Here is a 23,144-nt window from a genome sequence, read left to right as displayed (position 1 = left end):
AGTGCAGCGGCAAACAAAGGCTGAAGGAATGGCAAATGTTGCAAAGGCCTTCAGGAATAAAAAGTGTTATAAGGAGCGGCTCCTCTTCCAGGTCTGGAAGCCCTCAAGGGACACTTGTGTTCTCAAGGGAGCACAAGACCTCCCGCTAAAGCCCCACGCCTGGGGGGACTAAACATGTCTCTTGTGAAGACTTTAAAAGCCAAGTTCCTGCCACTTTGTGTTTAATAAATTTTAAGAAGCCGCTAGCATAATATGAAACGCCTCACTTTAGCTCTTCAATGAATTTCTATGGTCATAGTGTCTTGCATTGCAGCACGCAAATGTAACGTTTACTGCAGAGCATGACATTGATCGATGGCATGCGATTGAGTTAGCATCGTAAATATTTCTCTTGAAGTCCAAGACCATGTCACGCACGGCCCAGGAAAGTCAAAACACAAGCTTGCGCAAATGCACATTTTGTTGCATCTCGTTTATTGTATTTATTTCTGAGAATAATCGGCTTTTTGAGTTAAATGTTTATTTTCGAAACCCCAAACAAGCCGCCGACAGTTGCAGCCCTACCCTCGTATGAATCACGCAGGTGCAGCTCCTAGACAGTCAAATCAGCCCAATTGTTAGTGGCTGGAAACTCCCAATTGAAATGATCACAAAATGACTGAACATGTGCAATGACGGGTCACCCTGTGCTTCTCTGCTTTTTTTTTTCCCCTTCCAATTATTCTTCCAACTGAAATCTACTAAACAATACAGTAATTGCTTGTAATCCATCCATTTCCTGTACTAAGTGATTTTAGGCCAGAGGCAGAGTACACCCCAGCCTGGTTGCCGCCCCATGACACGGCACAGACAGACAGACAAACAACAATTTACACTCCCATTCCCACAATTAGTCTTCATTAAACATAGGGGAATTCAGAGAAATGAACCAGGAAAACCATCAAAATGCCATTTTATATACTATATTTGTATAAAATATCTTATATATAATATATATATATATTTCTTTTAAGAGGAAATCATGTTCCATGTACACTTATATATGATAAATTGGCAACTGAATGTTTTAATCTGTATTAAATATAAACAACATACCTTGGAGTGAAAACCAGCGCCATCTGGTGGAGCATTCGCCTTCATGTCACTGGCAGCAGGATCGTCACTGGACATCTTTTCTCTTTGTACCAAGAGGACAAAATATCTCAGTCCATTGTCATTTTATACAAATTGGCACATTTTATATGAATCTAAGTGCAGGACACGGCGGCCAGGATGCGTGTGTGTGTGTGTGTGTGTGTGTGTATGTGTGTGTCTGCACATACACGCATTCCAGACCTCACGCTGGCAGGTATGTCGGCGTGGAGACAGGCTGTAGTGCGTGGCCGTGGAATGTGTAACCTGACCTGGGCAGGCTCTTCACTCATCTTCTGCCTTGTCACCAACAAGTGATGGCTGCGCCCCTCTCACAACACTGGAAGAGAAAACAAGCAGGCAGTCAAGTAGAGCACAAACGTGACTTGCATTTGGACACGAGCGGCAGCAAGAAAGTACGTCGCGTCTTGTATTGATTGGTTTTCCTCGGATGTTGTGGTTTCTTAAAAACAATAGTTTCAAGATGGTAAAACACTTTTTCCTTCGGTCCAATTATTTTATGATGACCTCAAGCTGTGTGCGAAAGAGTGGAAATTCATTTAGGTCTGAAAACAGAGGAGATTTTCATTTCAATTCAATAGCATGTTTGCAACAACAAAAAAAGTACGATTTTACTAAAGGTTAAAAAACAAAAAGATTTATTGTATTTTTCCCCGCTGGATTTTTTGTGGCGTGCGTCATGATTTAACTGCAATGACAACACGGCAGGAAATTACTAAGTGCAACCAACGGAAGATTCAAATAAGACAAACAGGTTCATTAAAGAGCTGACGTCGTTTGGGCGGTCTTGGTGAGCAAACTTCTATGTGGCTGAAAAAAAGGGGATTCCCCCCCCACCCTTCCGCTCAAATCGGACCTCCTCAGGGCACTTGTACACAACAAGTTGACATAAAGCTGCTGCAAACAACACACAAGCCAGGGTGCAGGAGAAGGGGCGACGTGGACACATGGAAGGAGGCGGGAAAGCCACATGAGCAGCACCCAATCAGCCCGCCTGCACTCAACCGCCGGCGCTGCACGCCAAACCTCAGACTGGAAGCTTGGAAGGCAACGCAGTGTGACTGCATTTCCTGAATCCACCCCATTTAAACTCACAATATGGAACGTATTAGGACCAAGGGAAAAAAAAAGAAAAAAAAAAAAAAAGAAACAGGGGAGGAGGAGCAAGGGCTGGGGCAGCGATCCGAGATCTTCTCCTCTACGGTTTCTCGGAAAGGAGCTTGACATCCTTTCATATAAAGACTTTTGAACACAACAGAATATTTCAAAGACAGCCTTTTTTTGGGGGTGAAGGAATGAGAAGAAAACTGAATGTCTCATTGCTCTGCCCTGCTTTTTACGCCCACAGGCTAAATGAGTGTGAGCATGGCAGCATTCATGTGCCATTGCCTCACAATTTAGATAGCAGGGTCTGGAAAAGCTTTGATTATAGCCTGTAAAGCAGCTCTATTAAAGGCCCCTATAAATTACAGGGCCTTTTTGACACACACACACACACACACGAACACACGCTCTCATCAGTGAAACTCTTTGTGCATGCCGGGTGGGGAGAAGAAAAAAACAAAAAAAAACAGCACACATCAATAACAAGTTAATGCAATTAAATGAGTTTCTGCAACGCTGTAATTAAAAGCAAATTGAATTGTTGGCGGAATACAGACAGGCGCCTGCATTGTATCATTTTGAGTGTGCGTAGGCACGCCATCATTCATTCGGAAGGTTCACAACATGATTTTAGGAGGAGCAAACAAAACGGACACATTTTCAAAGCACAAGCCTAACAAGGTGATAGATACACTGCCGTTGATGAACACCATCAGATAGTTTTTTTTTGCCGAGCGTGTGTGTGTGTGTGTGTGCATGAGCGCACACTGTGGCATTCTTTTAACCTCTGTGGAAACTCACTAAAATAAATCCATTTCGTACGTCAGAGAGGCCCCTTTTGCACCCTGTAATTACCCGAGGGCGGGAAGGGGAGCCGGTGGAGGGGGGGGGGGCAGCTGAGCGAGCGAGCGAGCGAGAAGATGCACCGCTGGTTTGCTTTTTGGCTTCCGACAAAGCGGCAAGTTGTGTGTTGAAGGCTGACTCGGTGGCCTGACAGATCTTGGAAAATTCCCCCATCAGAGACGTGACAGAAGATCTTGCATTTATCTGCCTGTAGCTTTGACACAACAATCTAGTCAATCCTGTTTTTTTTCCCCCATTTGTTCTTCCATTTATACTTCCTGTAGGTGTAAAGAAGTGTCCCAATACTTCTGTCCATGCATTGGAAGACAAAACGTCACGAGTAGTTGTCGAATTAACGTCTATAGCTGTCAATGGGAGGGTTAAATTGGACATGCTGAAACGGCTTCTTCTAAACCGGAGCGTTGACAATCAGTCACACTGGTTCCAATCTGCGAGTGAGCCAAAATGGTGCCTTCCCATAATCCCCCCCGACCGTGAGAGCGTGGATCCCCAGCACGCCGGCACGCACGCCGGCGTGTGTCAGCACGCCCTGTAAGTGGCGAGCGCGGCAGCTGCGAGGAGCCGTAATTAACACCCTGGGCCGAGGTGAGGAGAAGAAGAAGACACGTTGCGGGCTGACGTTCATGACAAGAAGGAGGAAGAGCAGGAAGTTGTTCCGGCCGCTCCGTGTCATCTCCACTTAAGGTGCTATTAAGTGAGGGGCCAGATGTGCTGCACGGCGAGGTCACGAAATGGAGTGGCAGTAAGCTGCTCCACATCTGCCTGACTTAACTAAACAATTGACTTTATAGCCGTGTTTCCTTTGAGCTCTCCAGTACAGTTTGGCAAGGGGAAAGTGGGATCTGGCTCGCTTTCCATTCTGGGATGTCAGCAACCTAAACAGCAATGGTGGGAAAAAACACAGTGCCAATTCTTTTTTGTTATTGTTCTTCGGTTGAGTTGTCAGGTCATGTGCACTTTAGGTTCCACAGAGAGAACATTTGGGATTCCGGCTGACCAACTCTGCCATGCTATGGGAACTGATGAACACATTGATGGAGCAGCCTTCGCACCACATATATGACATTTGTCGAATTGGCACGGCGGCGATGGCAAAAAATCATCGAGCGATCCCGAACTTCATCATCAGACCAGTTGGCATCAAGTTGCGTATGTGACTACAAATGCCAAAAATATGACTCACTTTTGCTGAACAATAAATGGCAACTGTGTGTCGGCCAATCGGCAGCCGGCACGCCGTCGAGCTCCGCCCACTGGTACATTGGCCTATTTTTATGTGTGGGTTTGCCTTGGCTCAACGAAACAGAACTTTTCTTTCATATGGTTGGTCAGATTCATTTAGTGACTTGAAAACAATCAGTGAGCAGATCTGAGAGCTTTGCGGAAGGTGTTCTTCAGGCTTCAGTCTGAGGAATGTACTGAGGCTTTGGCAGCACACGAAGCCTAATAACAGACTTCGGAAACTCTGAGCTTTAAAAAGCAGTCGTGCGCTGGTGTGCTCCCTGAATCCAAACACACATCGAGAAATAGTCGGCAATATTGCACGTGTTGAGAATCAAGAAGGAATTGGTTTTTGGAGTGACTTCATTGAGGCGTGCTAATGGAAAGCATCCACAAAAGAGCTGTCATGGACTTTCTTTTTCTGTGCCATCCGCAAGCAAGACGTATGCACTATATATGAACTGTCACTTGCCTCCCCCCCCCCCATCTAATTAAAGCCCCTTCTATCCTCTTCGGTGGCTTGCATAATGTGCCCACCAGGAGCCACCCCCGTATATTGTATATAATTGTCCGCTAGTTCCTCTCCCCCTCCCATAAGAGAGACACAAAGGAGCAGGATAATGGCCCCCAGTTGTAGGGAAGTGAGCAGAGGCAGAGTGGAGCCACAACGTTGGCTCCAGACAGGCAGCGGGCCCAGAGGAGGCTGTCTGAGCCGCTTTAAGGAAGGGGAAGAAGCGAGACGCCCAGCTCAGCAGCACGCTCCATCGCAAAATCGTATTATCCAGTTTAAAGGCGCTCCTCGTTGTAAGGACTTTTTTTTCTTTTTTTTCAAACGCTCTCCCCGAGTTTAGAGGACGTCGATGGTCGTCTATTAAAAGCAGCTCATGAAACGGAGCTGAATGGCTCCTTTTGCTGAATGCTGGCAAAGGCGCACGCACACTCACCACCAATCTAACCCAACACCAGCAATTATGAAGGAAGCCAGCGAAACCACATCCACCCTGGCAGCAGTTTGGAAGATTCCAGTAGGCTTGTTAAAAAAAAAAAAAAGCGCACATTCCACCATCAGAGAGGCCGGCCGTCTCCGGTTTCCGAGGCCGCTGGACTCTTTCAAAGTGCATTGTGAGACCCCGGCGAACATACCTGGAGGACGGTCATCTTCTCCTTCCACTCATCTCCACCGTTATGGATTCTTGGGACCTCAAGGACATGTGGGCAAGTCGGAGACAACGCTTGCTCGACAGGTAGCACCACCATAGTTGTAGTCATGGTTGACAAAATAATCAACATACAAAACAGTGTTGGGAAACAAATGACAAAAAGGAGTCAATATAAAAGTAGAAACCAACCTTTTAAGCTGAGCTGCCCGGAAAGCCACAAAAGCACCAGAGGAACATTCAGGAACGTCCAAGCTGTGCTTCCAACCTTGAACCTGAGAATGATAAAGGAAAACCTGTGCCGCTGGCTTTCTTTCAGAAAATGTCCAAAAACCAGACGAAAACAAGGTGACTTATGATGCGAATACTTTATTTTCAATGTGTGAATGGTTAGCTTTTCGTCTGGATATGAATCGTATACCAAAACTATACACCAAATCCAGACTGGGCCCTAATTTAGCTGTATCATTTCTCAAATGGGTATTGAAATTCTCTTTCTCTTTATATATATTTCTATATAATATATATATAAGCCAAAGTGCATTTCCATTTGTTTTCCTCTTGTCCATATACACATTGCACCATACATAAATAATGACATTGTAAAAAGGACTCCGTATTTACAAGTATAATATATATATATATTTCATATAATATATAAAACTTTATATTAAATCTAGGTAGACGATATTTGGGATGGTGCGTGGGTGGCTGGGTGGTTGGGTCCATGTTATCTGTGGTTGTTGAGAAGGATCTCCAGCCAGCAGGGGCAGGAGGTGATGAACTGTCTGGAGTAGCAGGGCCCCCAGCCCTTGGCGAAGCTGATGCGCACGCTGTTGGGGTCGTAAGGTCCGTCCGGCAGCTCGGCCTCGGCCGCGTAGCGCAGCAGGCACGAGCGCTCGTAGTCAAACACCTTGATGGAGAAGCCCGGCATCACCTTGCGCACCACCAAGCTGCGGCCGTTGGGCGCGTCCAGCGTGGGCGAGTTGACGAAGATGGGGTGCTCGCTGCGGTTGTACGCCCACACGCCGTCCGGCTCTTTGCTGAGGAGGATGCCGTAGCCGATTTTGCCCCGCGTGCGCTGCACCGTGCTGCTGCGCTGATCCAGGTTCAGCTGGCCCAGGCACAAGCCCGTGCCCTGAGGTAGATCGTAGAAGATGCTGACGGAGTGCTCGTACACTGTGTAGAGGCGGCCCACGCGCGTGCGGTGCTCCCAGTACGCCACGTTGCACCAGTGGTTCTGCTTGGGGGCGTCGGGTGACATGCTGGCATCTGCAAACGCACACACACGCGCTCGCTGGAGTCAAAACATCAACACCGGCCAGTCAAAAGGAAGGCTTACGTTTGGAGGGATCTGCTTTTTATTGTTGCGAGCAGATGGCTGCGCTGCTATAAATACTCAAGGAGGCAATCGAAGCCTTGTGCAAATACCGCTCGCTGCCGGCGCATCCATCCAACGCACACACACACACACACACACACACGACTGACTATACATATCCCCGAGGGTGTACCGAGGTCAATCCCAGGGAAGGCCCGCTATTCCCGCCACCGCCTCAAGAGGTCACCGTCACGACTGAAACCCCGCTAAGTCGACACACTCACTGTTTCCACTGATTAGTCCAAAATGCGTCCTTGTCACAGAGGAATGAATTTGCCAGACATCTCCCGATGAGCGATAAATCCGCTGGCTAATTCACTTTTCATGGCTGCTGTCTTTTCAGCAACAGCCTTTCGTGACTTAGTGCTCCCTCGGCGGACGGACGGACGGCCGTCCACGCACACGCTAGCTAGCCGTTTGCATGCCACGTGAAATACATCCACAGTTTTTGTGCGTACGTTTTGACTGCTACAGAATACGATCATATCTTCCTCCTCACATTCCACAGGAGGAGGGAGGGTGTGATGCACGAGGGGGGGGGGTCCCCGCCCCCTCCCCCAGCCAGCGCACAACTCTTCCCCCTGCTGTGGGCCCAGGGACGGCATTCAGCTCCCTGACAACTTAGCACAAGCCCGTGACCCGCTGACCCCCCGGCCTTCATGCTATCAGCTCCCATTAACTCACAACACAGAGTGATGCCATTATTTTGCTTCACGGAGTCTATTGGCACAGAGGATTTAAAGCCCAAGGCCTGTGGCCCCATTCCTTTCAGCTTGTGTGCTCTCGGGGCGGGCGTAGTGACCGCCTGCCGCATTAACACATGCCTCGGAGGTGGAGGAGCCAAAGACGTCTCCCGTCCGAGTGACGCTCTGCGCCGCGTTAATGAAGTTTGCGGAAAAGATTAGCCAAAAGCCAGACGTGCGCAGACGCAACTGCGCCTGCTGGCTTCGGGCTTTTCGCTGCAGCCCAGCGTTGGGGGGGTGCAGACAGGCTTTCTGTGTGTTGGCTCAAACGACGCCCTCCCTCCCTCCCTCCCTCCCTCCCTCCCTCCCTCCCTCCCTCCCTCCCTCCCTCCCTCCCTCCCACCTCTCCTCCCCCTCTTGTCAGGGGCCCCAACATGCATGTGCCATTAGTGAATTCCACACTGCGTGTGACTCCTCCACTCGGAGCTGAGCGTTTACGGCAAGCGGCCTGTACAAAGAAGTCAGAGGCAACTTGTTTACGGCCCCCTCCATTGTCTCAAATCAAACGGAGTCCACACATCAAGGTAAACTTTCAAAGTGTTCACACGAAAAGGCCAAATGGCAAATGTCGCCTTCCCTTTGGTCACCGCTATCTCTTTTTCACACGTAGGAGTGTGTTGCTTACATTATTCTGCTCGCCTTGAGCAAACTGTGTTTTTTTAATACCACATTTGGAGTTTACTGTGAAACTAAACAGATAACAAAAACAATTAGACACATTCTAGATTTAAAAACAAGACAGAATTGGATTTAGAAGAATTGCCAGTGCTAATGCTAAAGTAAATGTAGAATCCCATTGACATGCTAATGGAATGAACATCGACTTCCTTCAAATTATGAATATTCATTCACACACTTTTACTGTGGTAATGCTCAAATTGACTTTGAGAAAACTAATTTGTAACTTTTTTTCTTCTCTTTTTAGAAATCCCTGCATGCACAGCAGGAAAAGCCAGTATTATTGATATGATTTGAATGTATTACTCATTTAACTTTGTAACTAGTTTATTTGGGTAGGTTTCGAAATGAATGAAATGAACCACGATTGAATAGCAATCAAAATAATGGTAATGAGGCGGCTACGTGAGCACGCGAACCAGGAAGAGTGACGAGGGGGGACAAAGGTTAGAAATGTAGCGAATGTTAAGCCAAAGGCAAGACAATGCAGGCACGCCGAGCCAGGCCTTTTCCTGCTTCTCTGTTGAGTCAAAGTGTGTCTACGTGTCGGCCGAGCAGACGTGTTTGTGTTTTTGTCCTCAACTTGTGTGTTTTGGCTACGGGAGGGGGGCCGCTGAGGTGAGAGCTTTGAGAGAAGGCCTCATTAGGATCTCTTTGACTGAACACCACCATCAGCGAGCAAGCGGAATGCTTGGAAAATCACCACGGCAACCGCGCGCATTTTTTTTTCAACTTCTCATGTCTGATGGGTCGGATTGAAAGGATGAGTTCTTTTGCAATGGAACTTCTGACGTCGGAAGCGGACCAAATGTTTTTTAAGAGTGTATAACGCAAAACAAAGAGCTTCGCAATGCCATGTTGAGTGTTTTCAACATTTTGCAATATTTTGTTAATGACTTTTCTGCTTACATGAGAGGGGGAGGGTCGTTCAAAGAGGACACGAATTAGGGCAGGGCGTGTGTCTTCCTCCCTCCCTCCCCTCTGACCACAGCAAAGGCACCCAAACTACTCTTTGAATGGCTGTTGGCCTTTGAGAGGGTCTGCTCAGGGTGGAGTCGCGGCAGGATGGGAGCAATTACTGCTGCTCTGCATCCATTTAACCCCGTTGCCCTTTCGCAGCTCTGTTTACCCATTAGAATAGTAGCTGGTGTTATTATTGTTATTTTATTCTCAAAAGCCTCTCCTCTTAGTGTCACTCTCCGAGTCGGTCGGCCGCAACATAGCCTCTTGCTTGTTGATGAGTTGCGACGGCTTATATAAGATTCAAAGTGCAGCCATTGCTCTTGTTAAGAATTGACAAGGATTTTCACTTCAATGAAATGCTCTTACGGTAAAACAATATCTTGGCAGACGAACAACAAGCATATTTCACTATTGCTGTGAAATATTTCATTCAGGTTGGAATTTTTTTGCAGTCTTGCGCAAATTCCATCGACTTTCAAGCTACAGCTTCCAAAATGCAATCAGCTTGGCAGTATTGACCAGTCTGTCAAATGAAGTGCTGAGACCTCATTTCATTAAAGCGAGCGAGAGGGCGAGCGAGCGAGCGGGGCTACAACAACACAAGGTCAAATGAAATTCTTTTACAAAGTGACGCTTGAGTGTGGTCAATGTTCCATACATTTGCATTCCATTCTGCACCTCAACCATTGAAACGTGTGCCATCATCATGCAGGTATCATATGATGCTAACGAGCGAGCCTTGAAATGACTAAAAAAACGGAACTAGTCGGTATTAAAACGCCACCTCCATTACAACCAATCCAGAGTGGAGTGAACTCATTCCTCCGCGAGTCTACAGCGGAGAAGAAAAAAAAAAAAAAAAACACTGTTGCAAGGGGAAAAGGGAGGAGAGGGGGGGGCAGCAGTCTCTCATCCTGTGCCAAGGATTAGATTCCCCTCCGGCTATTAGTCTCTTCCAATGAACTGATAGGGGGGGGGGGACTTTATGGTCTTTGTATTGCGCTTGTAACATTTTGTGAGCATTCCTTCGCACCTCGCTCCCCAAAACATACTTTACCTTTTTCTAGCTAAAACAACAAGCTAAGCATGGTCCTCTTCCCCCTCCATTTCAAAGCACAATGGCTCCCGCCGGCAGACTAGAACCCTGAGCAGGCAACATTTGGGCTGGCGTCTGGGCTATCTCGGCCATCAAAGTCAGCTTTATCAGTCGGAAACGCCAACTGAAGCTGCTTTTATATGTCTACGGATCCGCCCCCCTCTTTCTCCCTCCCCGAGGTCTAGTGTGCGAGGGAGGGAAAGAAAGATATGCGCTGCCGCAAAACAAGGCAAAAGTGAGAAACCGAATCCAGCAAAGCCAGCTTGCCTGCTCACAATGGGAATACTTGACATTGTCATCCACTTCCTTTACATTTTTCCCGCCGTCGTGGGACGCGTCCCTCCGGGGAGGAGAAGCGCGGCGCCCTTCATGTAGCAGATAACGATCCATAAATTCGATCAATACATTTTAGAAAGGCTACAGAGAGTAAAAGCGTGGTGGAGGGAAACTGCTGGCCGGGAAGGTGAAAGGACGGCGACGTGCTACTCATTTCCTCGGCGCTTCCTCTAAAAGCCGTGACACACGAGGGAGTCGTGCGGTCGAGTCCTTCGGTGCCCTTCAAAGCTGCGGAGGGAGGGGCGGGGGGGGGCGAAGGTCGCGCCGTCAAGGCCCGCAGACGTGGGAGGGGGCAGGCCGCCGAGCACCCAAAGCAAAACAGTCAGCCGGCATCCTGCTGGGTGGCGGCGCTCTTTGACCTCCTCGCACAACCTTGGTGTGCGTGCGCTAGTGTTTGTTTGCGAGTGTGTGAGGCAGATTTCAGCCATCAAGAGGACCCTGCACATTCCTCGGCTCCCCCTCCCCCTCCCCCTTGGAGCTTCCTACTCTGGTTAGGACGTGGGGGGGGCGGGGTGCAACAAGGAGCTTCACTTTTTTTTTTTTCTTCTTCTTCTTGGAGAGTATGTTCAAAAAATCCAATTGAATGATCTTCTAGGTTTTTGGAAACACTTTCCAAAGGCAGCACGGTGGGGTAGCGGTTAACATATCGGCGTTACGTCTGAGGTTGGAGGTTCAAATCTCAACTTCCTGAGCAGACTTTGATGGATAGATGATTATCTCATTTTTCCACTAACACCGTGTTGTTTTCTTCATCTATTTAAAACTCTTGCCATTGATGAGACTCTTCCGGGCATGCCGCCGCCAGCCGTGGCCTTCAAAGTCCCAGACAAAAAAAAACAAAAAGGCTTTAACACTTAACACTAAAGACTTTGGTTACATCATTCCCCCCCCAAAAAAAGATGACTCATCTGTTTAACGGGCATAAAATAGCAGAAATGAACCTGCGGGAATCGTTGACCGATGTGTATGAAGGTTTTTTTGGGATTCCAGCGTGTGATGGACACTCGTAGTTGCAACTATCGATCGGGCCCACTGGATCAGAGTCTGTGAGGCCAATGTGTTCTGTCAGGATAATGTGGCACCCGAGTTTATGTTTCAATCACAACACTCGCCGGGCCTGTAACACACACGACGTGAACATCCAGACACTAGCAGCTCCCCAAACACAGACAACAAGGCCCCCGCCCCTCCCCTCCCCGCCCCGCCCCGCCCCTCCCCTTTCACTCCATTCATTCACAACAAGAGAGACATCGATTAAAAATGCAGCAGTGAACATTTCCAATCAGCGGCGTGGCCCTTCCCTGTCAACATCTGCATCTGGAGTCTTGAAGCAGCTAAAGGCAAGGGCAGGATTTCATTAAGAAAATGATGTGCTGGCAGTCACAAAGAGGGGAAGGAGGGGAAGTTGGAGCCAGACCTCTAATTTAAACCGTACCCTGAAATGCGACAGCCTGACTGCACGTACTCAAGCCACGCAGCCAAGAGTGGAATAAAAGGCGCACGAAAGAAAAGACACGTATAATAAACATTTCAAACGTCAACAGATTTTTTTTCTCTTTTTTTTTTTTAAACGACTCGAGGGCAGGGATAAAGTCAATAGGGATTTATTTACACGTGAGGATGTTTACACGTTAAACTTTCAAGGGAATTTTACTACTCGATGTTGTCAGAGGGCAAACACGCACCAATGAACAAAAGTATTGGGACAATCAGTGCATTTAAATCCGGTTAGTTCAAACATGTGTTTTCCCATCATTCAGACTCAGCTGTCTCAATACTTTTGTACACTGCTTATCCTGGTCAACAAAGGCTCGAGGTCATTAAGACTAAGCTGTTTTGTTTAGTTATCAAAGAAATATTTCAGCTTTAAAAAAAAAAGAAAAAAAGGATATCTATGTCGACTCTCGGTCCCGTGTTGGGTCACAGCCGTACGAGAGAGAGATTTATGCCCGGGAGATCAAGTTTACCATAATGAAGGAGAGAAAATCATGTTTCTCCAGTTACATGTGAACAGCCAGAGAAAATGAAGCGCTTTATTGTTCCTCTCTGTCCACAATGAGCTTCTGTGCTTCCCCCTCTCGTTTGGAGATGTCGACTGACATGGGCCTCTGCGGCTAATCCGCCGCGCACAGCCACATTCTGGTGGCTCAAAGAATGCGTTGGAACTATTCTGAGTTGGAAAACGACGGACGGCTAGAGAGTGGGCCGCAACTGTCCGAGCTCCTCTGGGGAGGAAGGGAAACAAATCGGGAGTCTATTTTCGCCAGCCATCGGACCACGGGGCCAAAATCATAGGCCGATGTCTGGATTTATAATTGTGGGCGAAAATGGTCAGAAAATAAAAACAGCCCTCACGACTGGCACGCCCGCCCTCCCGCCGGCCGCACGCACGTCTTTGCCAGGCAAGCACATTTACAGTGGCGGCTCAGAAAAGGGACCATTGTTCCCCCCACTCTCAGCCTTGAGAGGAGGCAGCACACTAAAACACTAAACTAACAGTTGGACATTCCATACATTTTTAATGGCATCGCACGCTCCTTATTTGTTGCCGTAACCTCCTGCCCCCCCCGGACGGAGCGGAATGAATGGCGCCATTGCCGACGCGCTGCCGTGTGAAGCCGGAGAAGATGGCAGCGGAAACCCTCCGCACTATTAGGTCACTTGCTAGGATTTAAAAAAAAAAAAAATGGGGCAGAAGCCTTCTCAGAACCCTCGCTTGCTTCGACACTGTACACAAACACACACACACCTCATTCTGTCCGAACACAGCGCACTGTGTTACCTTGACTGACAAGCATGGTGCCGGGAGATTAGCCCGAGAGTCACGCATGAGGTTTTTTTGATTAATCTTTATCTGTGAGCCCTTCAGAAGTGAGTCAAACAGCCGACAGCGCTGGCACCACACTGGCTGGCCAAAAAAGACAGATAAATACTCAGCCCGCATGCTTGTTTCTCCTCGTGGCACGGAAAAGAGTTTTAGGCGGTGTCGAGGACTGCTTTCGATTAGCGCTGCGGCCGGCGTGCTATTATGCTCGTGCGCAGGCAACATTCAGAGGAGGACTTTTTTTTTTCTCCCCTCCAAAGCCAACATGACATTTGTTTTATTCCTGTAAAGATCCTATATATAACTACAATGTGGCTCAGTTTAGCACGGAACTTCAACAAAGCTGAATTGTGAGCGAAAGGGACAAACGTGTGACGCAGTTGCAGTCTGTCCAATTGTTTGTTCGCAAGCCGGCAATTTCCCCACACTTGTAGTGCCATTATATAATTGCTTGTGTGGGTCATGCCAGTGTGGCCATGACAATAAATGTGGGCTGGAGTTGGGATGAGCAGCTTTTTTTTCTCCCTCAATATTGCGATTTAACAGGCGATTATTTTTTTTCGAATGAATGTTTTTAATAAACAGAATAAAATCATCTCTTCTACAAAAGAACAACATAGCACCATCTAACTATCGGTGACTGGTATCGGCAGCCTCCGCGAGTACCCGATACTTAAAAATAAGGCATCGGTACTTGCTCATCCGTCTTTACTACGACTACCGCAAGGGGAAGAGCACAAAATGTGCCTTCTTCCCCAAACAAAGCGTGCCTTGTAATAAGCAGACACATGATGCCATCATCTTTGTCAGAATGATAAGTGAGTGCCGCGCCGCGCCGCTCTGATGCCACGCTAATTACGGGGCAGGCACGGCTCTCGCCATCTTCCCGACACACCCCGCCGCAGGGAAGGACAAACCAGATGAGAGATTAGAGTGCTAAACGGTCCCACGGTGAGTTGGGCTGGACTGAACCGGACGCGCTGAAGGACTTCTCAACTCGGACAGCTCATAAAAAACGATTTTAAAAATAGGTCAATGTTTACTTGGCCTTATGGCTACACAACTTAAAGGACAAAAATGGATACGTCTTAATCTAAAGGCCAGATGGCGTTTTTTTTTTTTTTTGGGAAACAATCTAGTCTGCAATCAAGCCACAAACAATCAAAACAACTACAAACGTGCACACACACACGCCCTTGCGTGCACAACAACGGGACGGACGGGGGCATGCTGATGAAGCGCCGCCGAGGACATTGAGCGGCGGCGCGGCCTCCGAGAGGAAAAGTTGAAAGTGGATTTCTGATCACAGTCTAACAATGCTGAGAAAGGGAAAATGAAAAATGTGCTTATCGCTCTTATCAATGGCTGCTTTCTGTGTGCGTATGCGCCTGTTACGTAAGAGGAAACGGAAACCGGCCTCCCAGGACAGGAACAGATACTTGAGACGGGAATTGTGGCTTTACACGGCCACGAATCGAGCAGGGGACCCCTCAGGATGTGAAGCACCGAGCTGGCCGCGACAAACGGGGTGACGAGAGCCCCTCCAAGACCGCCGGCTCTCCAACATTCCTCAGGCTCCCCCGCTGTCAGAGCGGCGGTCCGCCTCCTCGCTACTGCTACAAAACCCAGGGCGCTTTTTTAAAGCAGGATGTTTGTCCGAGGACTCCTTCCCCTCAAATAAACAAGCCGCAAAACCTGATTTCAGGGGGCATGGGTGGAAGCACTCCAGTCACATTATTTCCACATCCCGTATCCTGGAGCATCGCCGGCCGCTCCTGAGGGAGTGTGGGCGGCCGGGCGCTGGGACCGACGGACGGGGCTGGGAAAGACTCGGGTCTGCGGTGGAAACCCGAGCAGATGTGCCAGGCTGACCGAAGGAAGAGATGAGCCCAAATTACAAGGTGCTGATGAAATCCTGGCAGCGACATCCTTTGTTTGGCCGTGAAAATCTCCAACTCGTTGGGTCCATGCACAATGGGCCACTTTTGGCACGTGGGCCAGAGTTTGAATCCCCTTGGCTAGCATATTACGCAGAAAGAGAAACGATTACTGCGGGAACCTCTAGTAAGCGGTCATTCCAGGGAAAGGGGCACAAGATTTTTCCGTTTCTTCAGTCCAGATTTCCTACACTGGCAGGAAGGGGAAGAAAAGAGGGCGGGCGGGCGGGCCGCCATTGGGGTCACTTTGCAGTGCAAATGCGAGGGAGCCCTCGCAATCACACCGGCGCGCCGACTGCTATGTTGACAAATTGTGTCTTGATGGGCTACGCAACCTGTGTTGTCGCAAGAATGCAGGCAGACTGGAGCCGCCATATTACAGCAGTCTCAACGGGTTGCATCATTCATTGATCGTAAACATTGTTTGCTATTGCAGGAAAGCAATGTTGCCGCGTCTACAAACAAACGCACGCATGTGTTTTCAGACATACTGGTTCAGTACTTATTGATACTGAGCACTTTGGATATAAAAACTTTCAAGTAACGTAATTGCGCAAAACGACTTTGATTGACGAATATTATGATTCGCCGATGCATAACACCGCAACGCCAACTACTGGCGAGGAGGACTTATTCTATGCCAGATTTTTTTTTTACCATAAGTGTCATGAGCTGGTATCAGAAGCCTAAATATCCGTTTAGGATACAGTTATTCATTCAGTATATGAGTAACTGTGGCTCTCCTTGCCCACATGCAAAGGCATTATGGAAACTTAACAGCTCCATTTTATGATTTCATTGAGTCGACATGCATTGTCGTAACAATGCACTTCCCCGTCATGTATTACTTGCCAGGGAATTGTCTTTGAGCAGGCCAATTCCAGCTGGTGAAATCAAGTTTTCCCTGAATGAGAGAGTCGTAATAAAGTCAATATGAAGGGAGACAGCGGCCCTCAGACACTCATACAGGAAGCAATGAGGCCTGCTTCAAAGGCCTTCGCTCCGATGTGCACACGACGAGTCCCGGGCGCTGAGGAAACAGGTGTGCGGCCGACGGGCGGGCGGGCGGCAATGCTGGGAGGGCAGTGCCGTCCAAGGCACACACACACACACACACGCATAGCATAGTTTGCGTGCACAGGCTCCCAAGTTGGCCTGACGTAAACAGACATCCTAGCAGAGTGTCTGGTGAAGGCTGTCTTTCTCCCACAATGTGACGCAGCCATGTTGAAATAAAAGGCTGAGAATGGTCCAGATGGCCATGAGCACATATTAGCTAAAGATAGCAGCCAAAGCCAGCCATATTGATAATGGCCGCTGGGTCTTTCATGCCGGCAGAAAATAATGACTGTGAATGGCGGCAATCCCATTTTTATCAATGATTTGTATCGAAACGACATCAAATGCTTTGTAACTGTTCCGCGTTACCAAAGCAACCGTTTTGAACGTGCAACCCAGAAGAATGCGCATCGATCATTTGCGCGAGCCCGCCGGGGCTGCATGCTGGGTTTGATTATTCCACACATGACACCCCACCCACCCGTGTTTACTTGTTCTTCTGACAGGGTTAGGAGTCTGGCTCCCATTCGCACACCAGGCAGGCCGGCACGCTCGTGAGCTGAGCTGCTGGATCGCGTGGAGTGTGATTTCCAGGTCAGCAACAAGCTAAATGTACGATGACTTGACAATTTGCACCACGGGGGCGGGCCGGCCGGCCGGCAGGTCGGAGTGAGTCCAGCTTCGCTACGGACAAAAAGATGGGCAAGTCTGCGTAGACACCACCTTCTGGTCCACCCGAGTGCGGCCAGCGGCAAGACAGTAGGAAGGAAACCCAAGCCTCGCATGTCTCGAAGCTCCCTGCTCACCACAGTCTCACAGGAATTGTGGTGCACGCTCTGACAAGCCCCTCATTTGTTGACTCAGGGAGTGTCGCCGCACCGGGTGGTGACAGCCGTCTAGCAGGGGAGCAGCCCGGCCGGGCCTCCCGGACGGAACGGATCGGGTCGGCAGCCTCCGAGGAAAAGCGCTGCGTGGCAAACGAGGCCCGCTGCGTCCTCCCCGGTTTCCGTGATGCCGGCCGGTGTGGCTGGGAGGCCGCCAGAAAGCCGTGTTTCATTTCAAATGAGAGGACAGTCTGTCTGTTTGGACTCACTTCCTTTGGCGCCTCGCTTCCACGACAGCCACGCATGTGCGCAAGTTATGCGTGCGTGCGTGTGTTCCTGAATGAGCCCGGATCTTATTACGCTTTTATCCCACTCAAATATTTCTGAAAGGAAAACAGAGGGTGGGGGGGAAGGCCCGCCCACCCGCTCGCCCGCACGCCCTGCGGAACCGCTACTTACAATGAAACCTTTATCTGAGCAGCTCTGGCTCTTAATAGCTTTTAATGAGAAGGAATAAAACACAAGGCCAAAATGAAAGCTGGTCAGTTTGTGCATTCATTCAGACGTGCTCGACAGCCGCGCTAAATACAGGACTGACCTGTTGTCAAGGTGCTTGTGTGAGGAACTACCTTTTTTTTTTTTTTACCATATACAAACAAACTGGTGGAAAGCACTTATTATATTCACACCAACAAGTCTGAATTTTTTTTGTCATGGTCCATAATTTGTATAGCCAAAACATAAACAATCATGCGACATCCAAAACTGGGTCTCTCGCAAAAGAGCTTTTTTCTTTATAAATATGAAAGGCTCATAATGATTTTCTAAAACGGAATTATTGGTGTAAAAAAAAACACACATACTTAGAAATGTACTACAGTCACGAAAAACAACTAAATCAATTCCTTCTTGTCCAAATAGGATCCTAATTTTTGTTTCCCTCTCCTTATTTGAAGACAGATGACAGTTGGACGAGCACACCCACCTGAGAATTCCCCCAGAGTGACGTTGGGTGAGCCGGCCGCCTCGGTTTCAGTGTAAGACAATGTGGAGTCTGACAGGTCTGCGGGGAAAGGAAAGAGGAATTAGCCTCCTCATTAGGTGCATCAGGCTCCCTGCAATGTTGCTACAGGCCTTCTTCTCCTGCTACTATTCATCATTGCTAGTGTCAATATCATGTTCCCCATCCACTAAAGACTATTAGTTTCATCCCATAATAGATAACAGTGCAGGCTCACTAACAGGCTTTAACTGATGACATCTCCCTCCCTCCCTCCTTCCAGAACGCTCAGCTGGTCTCGTGCTAGCCGGCCCGGCAGCCAGGCGGCACTCGCTATTAAGGACACTTTTTTTTTGGGTGTGAAAAATGGATACTTCACTGGATCCCAACGAGCAGAAGGAGACTGAGCCAGGATGTTTCCATTAAAGCCGATATTGAAAGAACTTCACTAAGTGGTTGTCGAGAAAGGCTTGGAAGTTCGAGACGTGGCATGTGAAGCTGGAGATTAGGAGTGCGGCTTACCCAGTGGCTTGTGTTCTTCATTAGGGGACAGCCTTGAATATGGAGGTGGGGGTGACTCTGCAAAATTAAAGATATGCTGTTAAAAATATATACATTACAGCACAAGAAAAAAGGAAATGATATTCAAAATCGGCAAAAAGAAGGCCGATTTTTCCCTTGTTGTCAAATTAAATACAAAAGTAAATTAAAAGTCAAATAAATGTCCTGGCCCAAATGTATGTCTTTATTGTTCGGACCAAAAAATAGGTTATTTAATTCATTATATATGTGTATGTATTATTTTATTCATCGGTATACAAAGTATACATTATGCGGATAATAAAGGTTACGTGAACGTTACATACAACAAATTATTATTATTGTGGCACAAACTTTAAGCGGCAAGACAAGCTGTATTTTGATCCAAAGCGCCAATCCACAAATACAATAAGACTATTTACATTGCGCATTTCGCCTACGTCGAAAGATAAACTTACAAAAAGCATGCTATTTTCTGACAAGGAAAAGTAGCTCTTTTGTCACAAAGAGAAATGAGGAGAGGAAAGTTATGTGTGTTTGCTCCAGGGGAAAAGGAGAAAAGCATCAGAGCGGCGAGTCCTTTAAGAGTGGCGGCAGTAATTGCCGGGATCTGAGCAGCTCACTCGCTCACTCGCTCACTCACACACAGACACAGCGAGTCGCTCTGGCGCCAGCAGTATGCAAACTTTATATTATCACCACTCCTCCACCTAAATAGCACGAGGGGACCTCTTAGGACAAAAGGGCTTTTAAAGGCGCAACTTGAAACGGAGCTCATTTCAAATGTACAATGCCCGACCAAATAAAAGACGATGGCGGCGGATTCCCACAACAAATTTCAGTTTGGACTCCGAATTTCACCTATCTTCCGTGAGCCTTTCCGAACAATGCCCGAGCCGGTTGATTAAGATCTCGATTCAAAGCTCGGGCCTTGAATAGCATGAAAGAAATACCATCGCTATCGGGCCACGCGTGGATGCATGTGAGCTATGTCTACTACGAGCCGACCTGAAATGTGTCGTGTGAAGTCCCGTCTCCCATTTTTAGAAGGGAGCAAGGAAAGACATTCCCATCTTCCCCCCCCCCCAAAAAAACAACTACCCAATCGTGTCTTTGTGTGGACAACACGAGAGTTGCTTTTAATTTGATATTGTTGCGCGCATGCCTTTGAAAAGCCGAAAGCAGCCAGCTGGCTTGTAAACATGGATGTTATGGAAAATCCACCTCCTGTGCCAGAGAGGAGACCGAAATACCGACACTCGCATCTTTGCACATGATAGTGTACGTTGTCATGGCGTCGCCGGGGGTCAAGTGGCCCCGTGTTGGGGGTTTAGCCAAACGGCAGTCTTGCCCGCCGCCTGATGTTTAATGTTTGCAATCAGTCAAGGAGCCCCACGACATGCGTACAATAGCCCCAAGTTCGCTTCGTTACGACGATTACGACAATTATGGGTGTTCAATGGAATCCGCGTCAATGACACTTGGGAAAATATATTCCAAACTGTTTTAGACACTCTGAAGTCATGTGCAAGACATTAGTGAATGGTTGCAGTGAAAACGTTTTTTTCCGTTTTTTTTCTTCTCAAAGAGGCAAACACACGGCGTCATTGTCAGGCCAATATGTCACAGGCCGGCGTGAGTGATGCTCTGCTGCTATATAGACTGAGAAATCCTTTTTTCATGGCAGTATACAAGTTCATGGAGCGTTCACATTAGCCGGGACGGAGAGGATGAAAATCTGTATAGAGTCGAGCAAGTTTACACCTGGGACTGGAAGAAATTACCAATTTTATTCTTTCGACATTTCTACACTTTAGGCAATAATGTGATTTTTCAACTGTAAATATTCCATGGCTCAATAATTTGGCTTTAAATCAGTGGTTCTTTACTGCTCAGGGGCTCCCTCTAGCGGTGCACAATAGCATCACTGAATCAAATGTTCAAACTGCGTCAATATTACATACACTTCAATCATATTTTTTTTTTGTACAGGTTAGTCGTATTTAATCTTCTCAAACATTGACATGCTTGGTAACTGAGTCACTTTGATTGAAGGTAGTGTTAATGCTCAAACGGTGCTAGCAATACTTTGCCGGGACTAAAACCCAGCATTTTGTTTTTGGGTGAACACTTGGGCCTACTAGGCTACTGTATTTAAGTATTGGCGGCGTTTCAGTGTTTCGGAGCTGGTACTCAGTGGTTTGAGAAGAACTTCGATAGAAGACGGTACGGTGGAGTTCTTACCTGGCCCACAGAGGCGGCTGTAGTGATAAGGATTGCAGCATACAGTTGGACTGTCCGGGCCCCAGCAGCTCTTACACTCACAGAGCGGTTTGAGCTGGGCCGGGTGCTGGAGGTCGGACCAGCGGTACAGTTTACACACCAGCAGCTGCGGGGGAGCCACAAAGCCGCCCAGCTTCAGCTCAGTCCGGGACACCAGCACACAGTCGCTGGGGAGGCCGCCTTTGGACTCCACCGCTTCCAGTAAAGTATCCAGCGCCTTCTCCTTGAGCTTTTTCAAAAGCAAGTGCGTGGCCGACTTGAGTTCTTGCTCGTGCACGGTGCGCGGCATGGCCTCCTGGCCGGCCTCGGGGGTTCCGGCGTCCCGCTGGCCGAGGCCCCTGAAGGCCAAGTGGCACGACCCGGGGGGGTCCCTGCTACCCGGGGCCGCCTCTGGAGCCCTGAGCTCGGAGTGGTCCCGCTCTTTAAATAAGCAGCACGTCACCGTCCTGGAGTCGCTGTCCTGCGCGGAGCGGGGACCCCGTTGGTCCTGCACGCACCCAGCGTCCCCATCTTGGTCCACCGCCTCCACGGGGCCCCCGGCGTTGCCGCTGGGGGTCACCGGTCGGAACTCCGTTTTGGGAATCTTCTGCGGGTTGTTTGCGAACGCATCGTCCCTGCACCCCTCGCTAGTTTGGCCATTTCCATCGTCCCCCTCTTTATCTGGAATCAAACGGCTTCTCCAGAGTCGCCGCACAAGACCTGAGCGTTTCGTCCTGAACATACGACAACTTGACTATCTATTAGGGTTGGGGGGTGGGAGGGAGGGAGGGAGGCTTACTGGTGTACGGCTGTCCCCACGTTGCACACACTCGACATGAAGAAGTGAGCGAAAGGCCGTGCGAGGCATGCACAGCCGACCGACGACCACTGCTGTCCAAGAGGCAACATTAGACGCGCGACGCACTGCTTGCGTCTACGCGCAAGAGAAGAACATTAGCGACCATACCGTGCACAAATGCAGCCGAAGGAAAAGCATAAGAAGGCGTCTCGTCGGATTGTTTACAAGTCAGCTACAAAAAAAAACCGCGGAAGACGTGGAGGTCCATCATTGAAGGGGGGGAAGAAAAAAAAAAAGTAGCACCACCGCCAAGCTCCAAAAATGCAGACTTGAAAGTTTGGCACTTTGGTTTGTTTTTTACACGCCGAGCGCGGAAGCGACGATTAAATCCCAAAACGACGCACGGGGTATTAACATCCTCGTCCTCTTGAGACGGTCACTGCTTCTCTTCCCTTCTCTTTTGTTTTTTTTTTACAATCCCAACAATGGATCCATGCGAGCGGACGCGAAGTAGAGGAGCGATCCCGGGGAGCAAGAAGCGCATTCCTGCTTCTCTCCTCAGAAGTCCAAGCAAACTGCAAGCAAGCCAGCTCGCTTTCTTTCCCTGTTTCGCTCCTTTTCACTCCCCCCTTTCCTCTCTCTCTCTCTCTCTCTCTCTCTCGCTCACACATACACGCACACACACACACACGCACACACACACACACACACACACGCGGGGCCCCCGAGGAGAGCGCTGGAGCCATTGGCTGACTACCATCATGTGCTAGTCTAGACACTTTGGCGGCTGGGAGCTGCACTGATTGTTGCGCAAACAAGGTTTCAAGTTTCTTAACTCTTAAAGGCGAAACGGCCACCTCTCGCTTTAACTTCAACTCACTTTAAAAAAACAAAAAAAACTATTTACATTTCAGCTTATCGGCCACCGCTGAAAAATAACAAGCAACTCCCATGTTATTTTTTTCCCCCCCAAGATAATTTTTTTTGTGGCTCTTTCATACCCGAATAACACGTTTACATGCATTAACGGTCTTATTTGGCATTTAGAAAAATCTGATTTTTGTTCTTGCGTGCTTTTATGTGGAATTCAAAACCCTGATCATTATATTTGGGGTTTAAAAGGGTGACATGTACATTTAGTCACTGATGAAATGATATAAAACATTGCTGGGCCTAATAACCCAAGTGCAATTTTAATGATCAT

General features: G+C 48.4%; 1 protein-coding gene across 1 annotated transcript; it reads right to left on the bottom strand.

Annotated features, from left to right (window-relative positions):
- Positions 1 to 5,847: 5,847 nt before the first annotated feature.
- smad6b (SMAD family member 6b) lies at positions 5,848 to 22,524 on the bottom strand. Its single transcript, XM_088378203.1, has 4 exons — positions 21,124 to 22,524; positions 18,862 to 18,918; positions 18,325 to 18,402; positions 5,848 to 6,770 (listed from the first exon to the last, which is right to left on the bottom strand). The coding sequence occupies exons 1-4, from the start codon at positions 21,881 to 21,883 to the stop codon at positions 6,229 to 6,231; spliced, it is 1,437 nt and encodes a 478-aa protein (XP_088234329.1). The 5' UTR covers positions 21,884 to 22,524; the 3' UTR covers positions 5,848 to 6,228.
- Between the last annotated feature and the right edge of the window lie 620 nt (positions 22,525 to 23,144).

This window comes from Syngnathus floridae, chromosome 6, assembly GCF_059516105.1.
Source record: "Syngnathus floridae isolate MCC-2025c chromosome 6, RoL_Sflo_1.0, whole genome shotgun sequence".
NCBI lineage: Eukaryota > Metazoa > Chordata > Actinopteri > Syngnathiformes > Syngnathidae > Syngnathus > Syngnathus floridae.
The sequence above is the reverse complement of the archived record's forward strand: the minus strand, read 5'-3'. Positions and strand labels throughout refer to the sequence as shown.

Coding starts and splice junctions, on each gene's coding strand:
- smad6b (XM_088378203.1), bottom strand. CDS start 21,883: ATGTTCAGGACGAAACGCTCAGGTCTTGTGCGGCGACTCTGGAGAAGC. Junction 18,919..21,123: donor CAGCCGCCTCTGTGGGCCAG/GTAAGAACTCCA, acceptor TTAATTTTGCAG/AGTCACCCCCACCTCCATAT. Junction 6,771..18,324: donor CACTCTGGGGGAATTCTCAG/GTGGGTGTGCTC, acceptor GTGCGTTTGCAG/ATGCCAGCATGTCACCCGAC.